The sequence below is a fragment of the Haliotis rufescens genome, unplaced genomic scaffold (genome assembly GCF_023055435.1).
Source record: "Haliotis rufescens isolate VD_foot unplaced genomic scaffold, xgHalRufe1.0.p SCAF_107, whole genome shotgun sequence".
NCBI classification, from domain to species: Eukaryota; Metazoa; Mollusca; class Gastropoda; order Lepetellida; family Haliotidae; genus Haliotis; species Haliotis rufescens.
Genome location: NW_025963788.1, coordinates 406,804 through 424,234, shown reverse-complemented (window position 1 = coordinate 424,234; position 17,431 = coordinate 406,804). Strand labels below are relative to the sequence as shown.

Here is a 17,431-nt window from a genome sequence, read left to right as displayed (position 1 = left end):
AACTCACCTTTGTTTGGGGAAACGCTTGCAGTAACAGAGACAGAGTGTCAGCAAGATGTCCGACACAGAGAGAAGCAGTGATGGCAACACACTCACCTTTGTTTGGGGAAACGCTTGCAGTAACAGAGACAGAGTGTCAGCAAGATGTCCCGACACAGGGAGTAGCAGTGATGGCAACACACCCACCTTTGTTTGGGGAAACGCTTGCAGTAACAGAGGCAGAGTGTCAGCAAGATGCCCGATACAAGGAGAAGCAGTGATGGCAACACACCCACCTTTGTTTGGGGAAACGCTTGTAGTAACAGAGGCAGAGTGTCAGCAAGATGCCCGACACAGGGAGTAGCAGTGATGTCAACAGCCAAGTCAGCACACTGCCTGTCTTCTGATCGTCACTCCCATCTGGCAAAAAGACGAGCGACTAAATATTAAAACATGTTTAATGAACTAGTCATAAGTGTAATGCACACTAGATCAGCTCTTGTTCCATGTCCTTGAGCAAATAAATTGCGAATATATCAGGTTCATCTTGATAAAGAGCATGGTCATACAGTGCCAGGAACAAGTTTACATTTTAAAATATTAAGGTACATTAAGTCACACGTGTAGATAATGTGTCTGAGTGGTGTGTTTTGTAACGTCGCACCAAGCAATACTCCTGTTGTAAAACGACTGCTTGCACGCAATCAAGTCTGGGCTAAGCAGTCCAGTGATTTATTATGTGCAACTCTCTGTGTACCATGGCAGACTTGCTTCCGAGTCTGCCCACTCTATCCATTTAGGCGTTCTTCCTTCCAGCATACGTTGCCGGGGACACATGCATAGTGATGTACTGTATTAAGGAAGTAACTGACTTAAGCAGTTTTACAAGTGTGACAATAGAAACTGAGGATTTAGCGTTTTGACACAATTCGTTCATACATTCATCAATTAGCAAGGTGTCTGTATGAGGGAAATGTACGCCTACGTAGTGTCCTTGTGCGAGTTCTTGTCTTCTGATGAGAAACAACATTCAGATAGACTACACAAGTATGGTAGTAGTTTTTGCCGTAACATCCATACAACCATGCATCCAAGGCATCCAATCCAAGGTAGCCAGGTGTCATACATGTTTAGAGTGAGTAAGTGAGTGAGTTTGATTTTACCATCTTTTAGCAATATTCCAGCAATATCACGGCGGGGGCCACCAGAAATGGGCTTCAGACATTGTACCCATGTAGGGAATCTAACCCGTGTCTTTGGCGTGACGAGCGAACGCGTTAACCATTAGGCTACCCGACCGCCCCTTTACATGTTTAGAGCTTAATAAAGAGGAATGTCTTGGATGAAATAAATAGTTTTCAAGGATCCTTCATAGCTGAAGGGTTATTAGGAACGTTTACCCAGATTTATATCAAAGCTAAGCTTACAGTGTTGATCACGGACATACTCACACGATGCATGTTTACAGCTGCAATCTTCATATGTTCCATTGCAGGGTGGACATTCACAATTCGGACCAACATATGGAGCGTGACACTCAGTACATTCTCCTGCCGTCCTGTTGCAGGACTTGCACCTACTTGAACACGTCTTGCAGTCAGTCCCATAGTAGGAGTCTACACATCCAGACACACAGGAGGAGCCCAGCTGACAATATCCTCCATCACAACCACTTGGGCATGCTGTACAGTTACCTCCTGGACTGTCACATGGTATTTCACAGTAGGTACCTTGGTATCCAGATACGCAACCGTCAGTGCAGTTGCCATTGCCATTGCTTGAAAGTACGCATTTCCTTTGCAGACAATTATCATTGCAAACATAATTGCATGTCTTCCCATAATACCCAGCAGTACACTCGAGGCAATATCCCGTCATGCTGTCACACTGTGAACAACGTTGGTTGTCCTTGCATGGTGGGGCAGGAAAAACGGAACTTGTATTCATCGCTGAGAATTAAATTTAAACACTTGAGTTAGTATGCACGATACATTCAAGTATATTACATAATGAATAAGATAAGTCTACCTGTCGACATGGAAATTAATCTGTAAAACATCAAACGTCAAACTTGTCTTGTTTTGATAGAGACACAAAGAAAAGTAAAACGGAAACGACTGACTCTTATTGCTGTCAATGTTCACGGTTAATGCATCTTACCAACATGACATTAAGGCCTACTGTAGGTTAATTGAGGTGAACTATCCTCTGTTATTCTCACTGCCAATATTTGGTCCATCCTACTGAGGAGGCACGGCTGACCCAGTCACATAAGGCGCTGACATTCGCTGTGCAGAGTTGCGTCCCTTGGGCCCGCCAGAAACCTGTGATTGTGGGTTCGAATCCCGGTTCTAGATTTGTCAGCACAATACCCGTTCTCATGGGTTTCACCGAAGTGGAAAACGTCTGAGACCTGCATCACTTTACTCATTCACTCACCTGATACATCCTACTAACATGACATTAAGGCCTACTGCAGATTTATTGAGGTGAACTATCCTCCGTTAGGCTCACCTTGTGCGGAAACAAGCGTGGACATCAGGCTCAGAACAATCAACTCGATCATACTTGTTCTGAGGAAATATAATGTGATCATGAATATATACAGAAACATTTTAATGCGACACTATGTAAATAAGACACAGCTGGATGTAATGCTACTTACTTGAACCCCGAATCGCCCTTGGATGGGAGAAAACAGACAGCGTAGTTTGTTCGTTGCCTGAGCTTATTTGTGAGACTTGAAATTTCATTGAATTAGTTGGATTCACTTTTATATTCCTTATTTACAAGGAAATCTTACTATACGCTTTTGTTGAAAAATCAACTGCATTTGAATAAACCCATGCGATCGACATGTCCGTGTTTGTATTTAAAGGTTTACTAACCACTCACATTCGTCATTAAGGAACACTGTCAGTGCACAGTCAAAATATCAAATGAAGTATATCATTCGTTGGCTGTTTAACGTCACACCCGTCAATATTGCACCTACATGACGGTGATCTGTACATAGTCGAGTCTGCACCAGACAATCCTGTGATTGCATCATGCACATCAATCCATGAAATTGGGAAACGATGATATGTAAGGAACCAGGTCCGCGAGTTTGACCACACAATCAAGACTGACACGTTGTCAGCCTCAATGTGACATCTGTGTTGTGTGATTGTATATGTGGCATGTGATCTATGTCATGCATCATGTTGTATGACATGCGTCATATGTGGTATGTGTCATGTTGTATGACATGCGTCATATGTGATATGTGTCATGTGTCATGTGTCATATTATATGTGATGTGTAAATTGTGGCATGAGATATTTGGTATTTGAAATTTGGCATGGGATATATGAAATGTAGCATGTGATATGTGGTATGTGATATGTGAAATGTGGCATGTGAAATGTGGCATGTGATAGTAGTATGTGATATGTGGCATGTGATATCTGGTATTTGAAATGTGATATTTGAAATGTGAACTGTGACATTTGGTATCTGGTATTTGAAATATGGCATGTGATATCTGGTATATGAAATATGGTATTTGAAATGGTATCTGTGTCATGAGTTATGACATATCTGTTTTGTGTGTGACGTGTCATGCGATATATAAGTGCCGTGTGACATGTGCTATTCAGTAGGTGTCATGTGTCATGTCATATCTGACATTATTACGTGATATGTGGCATGTGACATGTGTCACGTTGCATATAACATGCGTCCGTTGACATGCCCACAGTATTATCTGACATGGTTTGTGGCAATTGACATGTTGTATATAATATGCGGTATACGATATGTATGGCAAGTGTCATGTTAGGTGAGATATTCTCACTTGGTATGATACATATGCCATGTTATATGTGTCATAAGACATTTGTTATTTCTCATGCGATATTAATAATGCGCCATTCATGATGTGATGTGTTCTATGTGATATGTGGTGTGTACATGTGTCATGTGATTTGTGATATGAGGTGTGTGATATGCACCATGTGGTATGTGATGTTTTTCCAGTGTCATGCGGCATGATATGCTTGAATGTGATATCTGGTATTTGAAACGTGACATGTGATATGTGATATGTGGCATGTGAATTATGGTTTTTGAAATGTGGAATGTGATATGTTATGTGTGAAATATGGCATGTGATATCTGGTATTTGAAATGCGGAATATGATATGTGATGTGTGGAATATGACATGTGATATCTGGTATTTGAAATGTGGAATATGGTATGTGATGTGTGAAATATGGCACGTGATATGCGATATATGAAATTGTGGCAGGTGATATGTGATATATGAAATGTGGCATATGAAATGTGGCATGTGACATGTAATATGTCAACTGTGATATCTGTTTTTTTTAAATATGGTATTTGAAATGTTATCTGTGCAATGTGTTCTGGCATAGCTGTTATATGTGTGATATATCATGTGGCATATAAGTGTTGTGTGATATCTGACATTGTTTAGTGATATGTGGAACGTGATATGTCTTATGAATCTTGCGTCATGTGGCATGTGGCATGTGTTTCCCTCATATTAATAAAGTTCTTCCTTATGTTCAGTTTAGTTAAATGTTTAATTCTAAGTTGTTAAATGTTTTACTTTAGTCAAACCTGTTTAGTACGTTTTCTTCGAATATACATGCAACAAGCACCATGGTGTAATCTCTGATTTTCTGTGATCCATTCAAGTGAGAGTCATTACCATTTTGTCTTTTACACCCAATGGAATATGTATCAGCAGACTGGATATCAAAACTGGATATTCTCTGGCGTTGACGATTGATATCTACAGCTCTGAGATGGATTGTCATGTCTTGTCTATTTCCTGGTCAGTTGGACGGACCCATGGAGAAGATCCGGGTCAGAATAGGTCTTCAGCAACCAATGTTTGGCGTAAAAAGCGACTGTGCTTGTCGTAAGAGGCGACTAACGTGCTCGGGTGGTCAGGCTCGCTTAATTTGGTTGATGCATGTTATCGTCCCCCAACTGCCTGGATGGATGCTCATGATGTCAATAACTGCATTGTCTGGTCTAAGCAATGACCGCCGACATATAGCTGGAATATTGCTGAGTGTGACTTTAAACAACAAACAATACAATACAATACAATCCTGGTCATTTAGTTTGTTTCCATCAGTCTCTGAGATTCGACGTGACTATTGCATTTCCTGGAATGTAATGTGATATGATTGAGGGATGACATTAAACATTTCTGCTTCATCGACAGCATCATGTTCCGAGAGTCAAAGCCATTCACTGCTATGCATATAGATTGTATTGCCATCAACTTAATGTGAACAGTAGTCCAAGCATATTTACAAATGGTTACTAAAGCTTGAATTAAGCTTCTCCTGAGTGAAGTATTCTCAAGTTTACCGAGGATATATATAATATATTTATATATTAATTAAATCAGTTCACTTGCTCAGTTCACATACACGCTAAAAAACCCTATTTGCATGTGGTAAGGATGTCCTCTTTCACGTAGTGTGTGTGATCTGTCGTCGGGTTGGGAAGAAGAAACTTGGTGACTCTCAAATCTGTTGAAATCAGGTTCCTGTTGTGACGGAACACTTCTGTGTGTGAATTCCTGACCACAAGATCGAGCCACTAAACACAATCGTAGCTATATTATATGTTCTTATGTGTGTAAAACAATGTTACAACAATATTAAAACACTGATAATAAGTTACGTAGCCAGAATCGCAGGAGACGGGGAAGGGTTGGGTTTAGGGACTTAAATATCGTACACACATCAAGTGTGAGCATATACATCATGCATTCATGTAACTACAGATATAATTGGTCGTTTCTAAATTCATGTTGAAATATCACCTAGAATCAGGCATGGGTACATTTAAATTTTCTCGTTATAAGGAGGTGGTATATACGCTAACAAATCAGTAGTTTCAAGTTTAAACAAAACAGTTGGATTAAAAGATCCAATTCCCGGCTTGCAATTATCAACTTTGTAAAATGTATCTAATTTGCTCTAATTGTTATACGTCAGAAAGTAGGGACTGATTGTAAGGAGTATCATAACCCATAATCGTATGTTTCAACTTGAGTATTAAAATACTACTAAAGGTGTTAAACAACAAACACATACAGTAACTTAAGGCTTCTCTCCCATATCAAGCAGATGCTCTGTCATTCAAACACAATTATAATCAGTCTGCATGTATATGAGCACCTGATGATGTTCCAGTGTACTGTAACCATCTCCTGATTGATTTTCTGGTGTATGTGACGTACACAACTGAAGGGTTGTAAATCTTGCAACACAGGCTTTGTAACTGAACAACGCTACTTCCTGGTACACAAGCTTGTCGTTAGAGATGGAGTTGTCAGGCTCGCTGACTTCGTTGATGCGTGTCGATGAATCCAAATTCCGTAGATCAATGCTGGTGATGTTAATAACTGAATTATACTGGTCGATAATCAATTATTCACAGATGGAATATTGCTGAGTACGGCGTTCAACAAGACACAAAGACACAAACCAAAAAAACTTTACTCGTAAAGGTAAAATAATTTCTCAAGGAGAGAAGACAGGGCTGTGTAGATTGCATCAACCTTTATTGTAACAGTATACATATAGGAGTGCGATGATTGTATTGAAATCCAGACACTATTGTGGGAACCACCCATTGCTACCATCTTCCATACGGGCTGATGGTTACTGAGAAGGAACAAACGTCTGCAGGGAGGCCGGAATAAAACGAAATGAATGACTAAGGCTCCATATCATGCATCTGTTTGTTGCATAAATAACACAACTACTATTTCCAATACATTTGAGTAAGTATCCATCGCAGACAATTACAAGATGAGTGACAGATGTTGGCGACTGTATAGCGAGTGTGCTGCTAATGACGCTATCGTTGCTATGGAAACGAATACAACCAACATCACGTGATATGTCGTCTACCTTCTCCCGGGAAAGACGGGGGTTACCGAGTTGTGAAACCAAATCCAAATAGATGAAATTTCAAGTTCCTGTTTTGTTTCACGCGTCATCATACATTGGTATGTGTAAGGCAATGTTATGTTGAATAAAGACAACGTAATGTATTATAATATGTCTTAACATTCATCTCACCGATCACCTAGTACAAAGTACACCCACTATTTCTTCCTGCATGGCGACAAATGTCATGAACTATGTAGCAATCAATAAAAGTGACAATTGCATCAAATGTTACTTCCTTGATACAGACGCACTGACTAAGTGAACCATTGAGGGGTTTTCTCGTAATATTTACGATCTTGCATGTCCTGCTTGGCTGCGGTGATTTTTCCACCACAAGCGATAAAGATTTCAAAGATTCATCGCTAAAGGATATTTTTAGCAATTTGAATTCTCATTTAATTATCGTTTTTTGAAAAAAAAGATATAACTTATTGATAACTTTTGATGTTCATAGGTCTTTCTCATATATTGATTGTGAATAATTATTAACTGAGATTATTAACTGTTTATGGCTTTGTCCTTGACAGGGGTTGTGCTGTAAAATTGTTGTGCCCCTGAGGCGATAAGACCATGTCCTTCAATGTAGGTTATTCGTACCATAGTTTAAATCACACTATATTTGTAATTTTTAATTGTTCGCTAAAATTGTGCAGAATCGCCAGCAGCTGAAGTGATGGTAAAAAAACCCTGCTGGGGAACCGTGCAGGCAGCAGAAGAATTGTAAGTCCCCACGGTCCCTGGTAAGATGGCCTAGCATGGTTCCTGGCGGTCTTATAGCCCGTTTTTATATTGTGCTGTTGAATGATAGTTAATTATTTTACAGGTCCCCAAACATAACTAAAATATGTGATAGTTTTGTTAGTTTACTCTCCTTCAGCGACAGTTTGTTTACAGACTAAATATATTTGTTGTCAATGTTTAAATTTTTCTTGTCACGATATGATTGAATTATTGACGATGTGATGTTAAATTTGAACTCACTACTTATAATATTTAATTTATAAGGTGACAAGTTACTTTTGGAGAAAGGCGGTTTTCTGCACGACGACCCCTCACAGGGAATAAATTTGTATCTGAAAATAGTGTATAACTAATCCTCAGCTGTTAGTACATACGGTTGTGTTCAAACTGTGCTTTATAATTAAGCCACTATGCTTTATGCTGTAAATCATTTGTAGAACAGTTACACACACAAACTGGCTGATGTAACCAGGACTGTATGTAACACAACTACATATTATATCATGCCCCGTGTCTCTCACTACATACAGATTGGTGTATGTAACACTATTCCCGATGCACAACTACATAATATATCATGCCCAAAGTCTCTCACTACATACAGATTGGTGTATGTAACACTATTCCCGATGCACAACTACATAATATATCATGCCTCATGTCTCTCACTTCATACAGAATGGTGTATGTAACACTATTCCCGATGCACAACTACATAATATACCATGCCTTATGTCTCTCACTACATATATATTGGTCTATGTAACACTATTCCCGATGTACAACTACATAATATATCATGCCTCATGTCTCTCACTACATATATATTGGTGTATGTAACACTATTCCCGATGCACAACTACATAATATATCATGCCTCATGTCTCTCACAACATACATATTGGTGTATGTAACACTATTCCCGATGCACAACTACATAATATATCATGCCCAAAGTCTCTAACTACATATAGATTTGTGTATGTAACACTATTCCCGATGTACAACTACATAATATATCATGCCTCATGTCTCTCACTACTTACAGATTGGTGTCTGACAGCTTAACATACACATTTCATACAGTGTACCTTTATATGCAAATATGACATGCTACTTGGATATAAATATTCCAATTGCACCCATCAAACACAATTCTACATTTGAGAATGGGTTGATGACTATTTAGATTTTGTGGGTGTCCAGACTATTATATGCATTTGTTGTATTTTTTATCTGTCGAAGAACAAATTACGTTTGTTTTATGTTAGAACATGTACATATGGCACTGCACATCTATTTATAATGCAACCTTGTAAACTGTCAACTCTACGTGCAGCAAATGTATTGTCTATCATTGGTTGTTATTCCTGATTATTGCAGTGACAACAGTTATAGATTTGTTCACTCTATTTATAACATAACGAAACGTACTCTCAAGTATGGCCCGGACAGCTGAAAATCTCTGTTTACATCAACAATCGTTTCTGTCGCGGCTTTTCATTGCTAATAATTGCAGTGAAAGAAGAGGAATGATATTCAACTGTAATATGTTCAGAGAATAACAGAGAAGGTGAGAACATTCGTCGGCGATATATTCATGTAATGTGTGTTAACATGCATTTCTGTTGTCATGGAAACGAAAACGATACTTTTTTTGTGAATTGTGTTTTATTTCTAGAAGCAAACGCAGAGTTGTGAAAAGAAAATAATTTGATATGATGACGGTTGAGTTGATAGTGATATTTAAGGGGACAAAACCGTTTAAAATATATGAAATAAGACTGGCAGTGACAAATATAATTCTCCCCAAATTCAAGGCACCTTCTTAACTTCTACAGGAAGACTGTCACTTGGCTCCATGTCACGTGTCTTGTGTACACTGTAGTCTACACTGTAGTCCTTGTGCTGTGTCCTCATCAACCTATACAGGGAGAGCCGTTCTTATGGTCTGGTGGTTATAGCGTCTGCCCGGAGATTGACCGCCCACGTCATACCCATATACATTGGAAAAGATGGCACTTGCAGTTTCCTTTGCCGCCGCTGGGCATACAGGGGCTACAACAAGGACTACTTTGGTCTGGTCTATTACAAACATCTTCATGCAAGCACACGAACACATTTGCTTCCCATCGCGAAATAACTGCAATAACCTTGAACGCGATGTCAGACCCGATTCCATCTCACCTAACCTCACGTTTACATGGAGGCTATCATTGTTCCCATGTCACTGTTGTCTACACCCCAGTGACTAAGCTGTGTCCCTGTCAAGATCTACAGGAAGACAATCACTGGCCACATGTCACTCTCGTCTACATCACAGTCTCTACTTTGTGACTCTGTCAACATCTACAGGAAGACAATCACTGGCTCCATGTCACTCTCGTCTACGTCACAGTCTCTACTTTGTGTCCCTGTCAACATCAACAGGAATACGATCACTGGCCCCATGTCACTCTCGTCTACACCACCGTGTCTACTTTGTGTCTCTGTCAACATCTACAGGAAGACTATCATTGGCCCCATGTTATTCTCGTCTACATCACAGTCTCTACTCTGTGTCCCTGTCAATATTTACAGGAAGACGATCACTGTCCCCACGTCACTCTCGTCTACATCACAGTGTCTACTCTGTGTCGCTGTCAACATCTACAGGAAGACGATCACCTGCCCCAAGTCACTCTCGTCTACATCACAGTCTCTACTCTGTGTCCCTGTCAATATTTACAGGAAGACGATCACTGGCCCCATGTAATTCTCGTCTACACCACCGTGTCTACTTTGTGTCCCTGTAAACATCTACAGAAAGACGATCACCGGCCCCATGTCACTCTCGTCTACATCACAGTGTCTACTCTGTGTCCCTGTCAACATCTATAGGAAGACAATCACTGGCCCCATGTCACTCTCGTCTACACCACAGTCTCTACTCTGTGTCCCTGTCAACATCTATAGGAAGACAATCACTGGCCCCATGTCACTCTCGTCTACACCACAGTCTCTACTCTGTGTCCCTGTCAACATCTACAGGAAGACGATCACTGGCACCATGTCATTCTCGTCTACACCACCGTGTCTACTTTGTATCCCTGTCAACATCTACAGGAGGACGATCACCGGTCCCATGTCACTCTCGTCTACATCACAGTCTCTACTCTGTGTCCCTGTCAACATCTACAGGAAGACGATCACTGGCCCCATGTCACTCTCGTCTACATCACAGTTTCTACTCTGTGCCCCTGTCAACATCTACAGGAAGACGATCACCGGCCCCATGTCACTCTCGTCTACATCACAGTCTCTACTCTGTGTCCCTGTCAACATCTACAGGAAGACGATCACTGGCCCCATGTCACTCTCTTCTACATCACAGTGTCTACTCTGTGTCCCTGTCAACATCTTCAGGAAGATGATCACTGGCCCCATGTCACTCTCGTCTACGTCACAGTGTCTACTCTGTGTCCCTGTCAACATCTTCAGGAAGACAATCACTGGTCCCATGTCACTCTCGTCTACACCACAGTGTCTACTCTGTGTCCATGTCAACATCTACAGGCAGACAATCACTGGCTCCATGTCACTCTCGTCTACATCACAGTGTCTACTCTGTGTCCCTGTCAACATCTACAGGAGGACGATCACTGGCCCCATGTCACTCTCGACTACATCACAGTGCTTACTCTGTGTCCATGTCAACATCTACAGGCAGACAATCACTGGCCCCATGTCACTCTCGTCTACATCACAGTGCCTACTCTGTGTCCCTGTCAACATCTACAGGAGGACGATCACTGCCCCCATGTCACTCTCGACTACATCACAGTGCTTACTCTGTGTCCATGTCAAGATCTACAGGAAGACAATCACTGGCCCCATGTCATTCTCGTCTACATCACAGTGTCTACTCTGTGTCCCTGTCAACATCTACAGGAAGACGATCACTGGCCCCATGTCACTCTCGTCTACGCCACAGTGTCTGCTCTGTGTCATTGTCAACATCTACAGGAAGACAATAACTGACCCCATGTCATTCTCGTCTACAACACAGTGTCTACTCTGTGTCCCTGTCAACATCTACAGGAAGACGATCACTGGCCCCATGTCACTCTCGTCTACATCACATTGTCTACTCTGTGTCCCTGTCAACATCTACAGGAAGATGATCACTGGTCCCATGTCACTCTCGTCTACGTCACAGTCTCTACTCTGTCTCCCTGTCAACATCTACAGGAAGACAATCACTGGCCCCATGTCACTCTCGTCTACGTCACAGTATGTATGGTGTGATCTTATAAACATCGATGGTAGCCTCTCTCTGGTCGGTTGATCTGGGTATCCAACTGCCTTCTCGCCTGTACTTTCTCTACAAATTGCCAAAAACGCCACATATATATGATAAGTTGATACTACCAACACTTATGTGGATGAACGATTTCAATGACTTCCTATACTATTGAATAATTGCACTTTGTCAAGTGAATGAATGAATGAATGAATGAATGAATGATACCTTACCGCTGTGAGGCCATAATTCGGCAGTAGCAGACGCAAACGGTGATGAGGATGCAGAACACAAAGAGGCACAACACTGTCAGCAGCCCCATGTTGATGGACTGATGGAGATCCTGCTCATCACTCTTCTCTTCATCTACGTACAAACAAAACAAGAACCAATAAATGTTCATTTTGAATATGTCCCGTGTTAACATCGTGTTGACATCAACTACAGCGGCTGAAAGTGTGGCATTAGGGCAGAGACGTTATTAGTGATTCAAACGCTCAAGTCTCACCTGTTCAAGTACAACATAGATGCGTCCGTTCCAGTCCGTTCATCTATCAACACAGAACAGGGAATGGACAGCAGAAGCCTTGCGCCTGAACATAATTTGGCATGTGAATGCTTTCATTGGTTATTCAGAATGTGTAAAGGGAAGATTGCTCTCACCTCTATTTATATTAATATAAAGAAAACCTGGTTATATATTCACCTCGTAGACATGCCTCAATGTCACATTGAGCTAAAGTGCAGTTGGCTCTACAGGAATTTGGGCAGAGACGTTATCATTGGTTCATTCGCTCAAGTCTAACTTGTTCAAGTACAACATAGATGGTGATTCCAGTCCGTGCATGTATCAACACAGAACAGGGAATGGACAGCAGAAGCCTTGCGCCTACAACTAAGTTGTGCATGTGGATTAATCTACTGGTTATGCGGGATCTCCCCTCTATTTATGTTAATAGAAAGATAATATATTCAACTTGTGGACATTTATCAATGTCACATTCAACTAAATAATTCCATTGGTTATGCGTGATCTCCCCTCTATTTCTATCAATATAAAGAGAATATATTCACCTTGTGGACATGTTGTACATTCAGCTAAAGTACAGTTGGCTCTACTGGAAGGTGCACTTCCAAGTGTGGTCCTGTTACATCCTCTGAAGTACATCCCTGACATCTGATCACAGTCTCCATCAATACACACACCACATGTCTTGTTGCAGTGTTCACCATAGAATCCTGGATTACATTGTTTATCAAAGGGTTCGTTCTTAGGGCGACAGGTCTTATTGAGACATTTGTCAGAACAATGTTTGCAGTCTCTGTCTATATGTCCAGGTACACAACCACCTTCACAACCTCTGGTAGTGTTCGTCTCCTGTTCACAGTTCGGACCACGAAATGAAGGATGACACTGCATGCATGTTCCTGTTATTCTGTTGCATGTCTTACATCCTCTGTGACATGTCTTGCAGCCAGACCCATAGTAGGAGTCTACACATCCAGACACACAGGAGGAGCCCAGCTGACAATATCCTCCATCACACCCACCTGGACATGCTGTACAAACACCTCCTGGGTTGTAACATGGCCGACTACACCCCGGGCCTTGGTATCCCGGGACACAACCCTCAGTGCAATTATCATTGCCATTTATTGAAAGTTTGCATTTCTCGTTTCGACAATTTTCGTTGCAAATAGAACTACACTTCTGATCAAAATACCCATGATCACACTTAGAGATGCAATACCCTGTGGTGCTGTCACACTCTGAACAGTGTTGGTATCCTTTGCATTTGGCAGCTGAAAATGATGGCAAGAATGTATATTACTGAAGCACGTTTCTGCATAAAAAAGGATTAAAAAGGATGTAGTATGTTAAATAATCAAAATTGGCCCTTGCGATGGACGATATGACCTGCTTAGTTTCACAACTACAGCTGATGATGATACTAGGAGGAGTGATGTTATGTATAGAACAGTGCATGCTACAGATATAAATGAATTATTTGTCAGAAATCTAGGAAGTTGAAATAATATAATCTATCATATTGGAAATATTCATAATGTTTTTACCACGAGTGTACATCATTATGCACGCTACGCACAGAATTGTCATCGGTGCCATATCATCTGAAACAAAACGTATACAATAAATATAAGATGCATATATATGTTCGGTCAGACGTGTGGTAGTTCTGCCATAAATCCCAGGATGTTGATATTCATCACAGAATGTTGATATACATCTGAGCCTGTTTTATTATCCTTATATTTATAACAAAACAACACGAAATGCTCACTTGGTTAGAAACACACGTTGGTGCAATGAGTATAGCAGTATACTTGCTGTTGTTAGTGGCCGAGCTCCACCTCCCAAGGATCTCAGTGTACAACGTCTGACTGTGTCTTGTGACTGTGAAGCTTGGAAGTGAGGATGTTATAACTTCCTTCACTGAAACACAATAGCTACATGGGTGAGTGGAGGAAATTATTTCTTCACAACAGGCGACCTTGTGTTTCAAATCACTTGCTCGGTCAATAAGAGGAAATTACCTTTTATGGGCCATAGGTTTTAAACATAGATTCAAAGCCAATTGTTGGTCGTGAAAAAATGTGTATCTACCCAATTCGCATGTGACTTTGTTTTTTGTAAAAGAGTATAATTAGCAACATTTCTCCCTAGTAAATTCATAGTGTCATTCAAGTCAATTCATAATACAGTATCTCGCACAGGACTGTTTCTCTCCAGGTAACGGTGTTAATACCTAAGTTGACCTTATATGTGTGTTATAATTTAAGATATGCATGTTTCACAATGTCGATGCACAGAAAACAAGATGGGTCCAAAGGGAATGTCAGCACAACTTCTACTGAACAGCTGCATTTCTGAAAACACATAGATTTGATCTCTCTACACTACATCTCACATCCCTATCACAACACACTCATGGGAAACAAACACCAAGACACTCACATCGCAACACACTCATGGGAAACAAACACCACAACACTCACATCACAACACACTCATGGGAAACAAACACCACGACATTCACATCACAACACACTCATGGGAAACAAACACCACGACATTCACATCACAACACACTCATGGGAAACAAACACCACAACACTCACATCACAACACATTCATGGGAAACAATCACCACCAACACTCACATCACAAGACACTCATGGGAAACAATCACCACCAACACTCACATCACAACACACTCATGGGAAACAAACACCACCAACACTCACATCACAACACACTCATGGGAAACAAACACCACAACACTCACATCACAACACACTCATGGGAAACAAACACCACGACATTCACATCACAAGACACTCATGGGAAACAAACACCACAACACTCACATCACAACACACTCATGGCAAACAAACACCACAACACTCACATCACAACACACTCATGGGAAACAAACAACACCAACACTCACAGCACAACACAATCATGAGAAACAAACACCACCAACACTCACATCACAACACGCTCATGTGAAACAAAAAACCAACACTCACATCACAACACACTCAATGGAAACAAACACCACCAACACTCACATCACAACACACTCATGGGAAGCAAACACCACCAACACTCACATCACAACACACTCATGGGAAACAAACACCACCAACACTCACATCACAACACACTCATGGGAAACAAACACCACCAACACTCACATCACAACACACTCATGGGAAACAAACACCACCAACACTCACATCACAAGACACTCATGGGAAACAAACACCACCAACACTCACAGCACAACACGCTCAATGGAAACACACACCACCAACACTCACATCACAACACACTCATGGGAAACAAACACAACAACACTCACATAACATCAAATTCATGGGAAACAATCACCACCAACACTCACATCACAAGACACTCATGGGAAACAATCACCACCAACACTCACATCACAAGACACTCATGGGAAACAATCACCACCAACACTCACATCACAAGACACTCATGGGAAACAAACAACACCAACACTTACAGCACAACACACTCATGGGAAACAAACACCACCAACACTCACATCACAACACACTCATGGGAAACAAACACCAAAACACTCACATCAGAAAACACTCATGGGAAACAAACACCACGACATTCACATCACAACACTACATTGGAAAAAAACAAACACCCCAACACTCACATCACAACACACTCATGGGAAACAAACACCAAAACACTCACATCACAACACACTCATTGGAAACAAACACCACAACACTTACATCACAACACACTCATGGGAAACAAACACCACAACACTCACATCACAACACACTCATTAGAAAAAACAACAACACAACACGCACATCACAACACACACATGGGACACAACACACTCATGGGAAACAAACACCACGACATTCACATCACAACACTACATTGGAAAAAAAACAACACCAAGACACTCACATCACAACACACTCATGGGAAACAAACACCATGACACTCACATAACAACACACTCATGGGAAACAAACACCACCAACACTCACATCACGACACACTCATGGGAAACAAACACCACCAACACTCACATCACAACACACTCATGGGAAACAATCACCACCAACACTCACATCACAACACACTCATGGGAAACAAACACCACCAACACTCACAGCACAACACACTCATGGGAAACAAACACCACCAACACTCACATCACAACACACTCAATGAAAACAAACACCACCAACACTCACATCACAACACACTCATGGGAAACAAACAGCACGACATTCACATCACAACACACTCATGGGAAACAAACACCACAACACTCACATCACATCACATTCATGGGAAACAATCACCACCAATACTCACATCACAAGACACTCATGGGAAACAATCACCACCAACACTCACATCACAACACACTCATGGGAAACAAGCAACACCAACACTCACATCACAACACACTCATGGGAAACAAACACCACAACACTCACATCACAACACACTCATGGGAAACAAACACCACGACATTCACATCACAAGACACTGATGGGAAACAAACACCACAACACTCACATCACAACACACTCATGGGAAACAAACACCACAACACTCACATTACAACACACTCATGGGAAACAAACACCACGACATTCACATCACAACACACACATGGGAAACAAACACCACGACATTCACATCACAACACACTCATGGGAAACAAACACCACGACATTCACATCACAACACATTCATGGGAAACAATCACCACCAACACTCACATCACAAGACACTCATGGGAAACAATCACCACCAACACTCACATCACAAGACACTCATGGGAAACAAACACCACCAACACTCACATCACAACACAATCATTGGAAACAAGCACC

General features: G+C 41.2%; 1 protein-coding gene across 1 annotated transcript; it reads left to right on the top strand.

The window, feature by feature from the left end:
- Nucleotides 1–10,534: 10,534 nt before the first annotated feature.
- Nucleotides 10,535–12,037, top strand: LOC125377939. The gene has a single exon (XM_048392052.1). It carries the CDS (start codon nucleotides 10,535–10,537, stop codon nucleotides 12,035–12,037), a length of 1,503 nt encoding a protein of 500 aa, XP_048248009.1.
- Nucleotides 12,038–17,431: the final 5,394 nt, after the last annotated feature.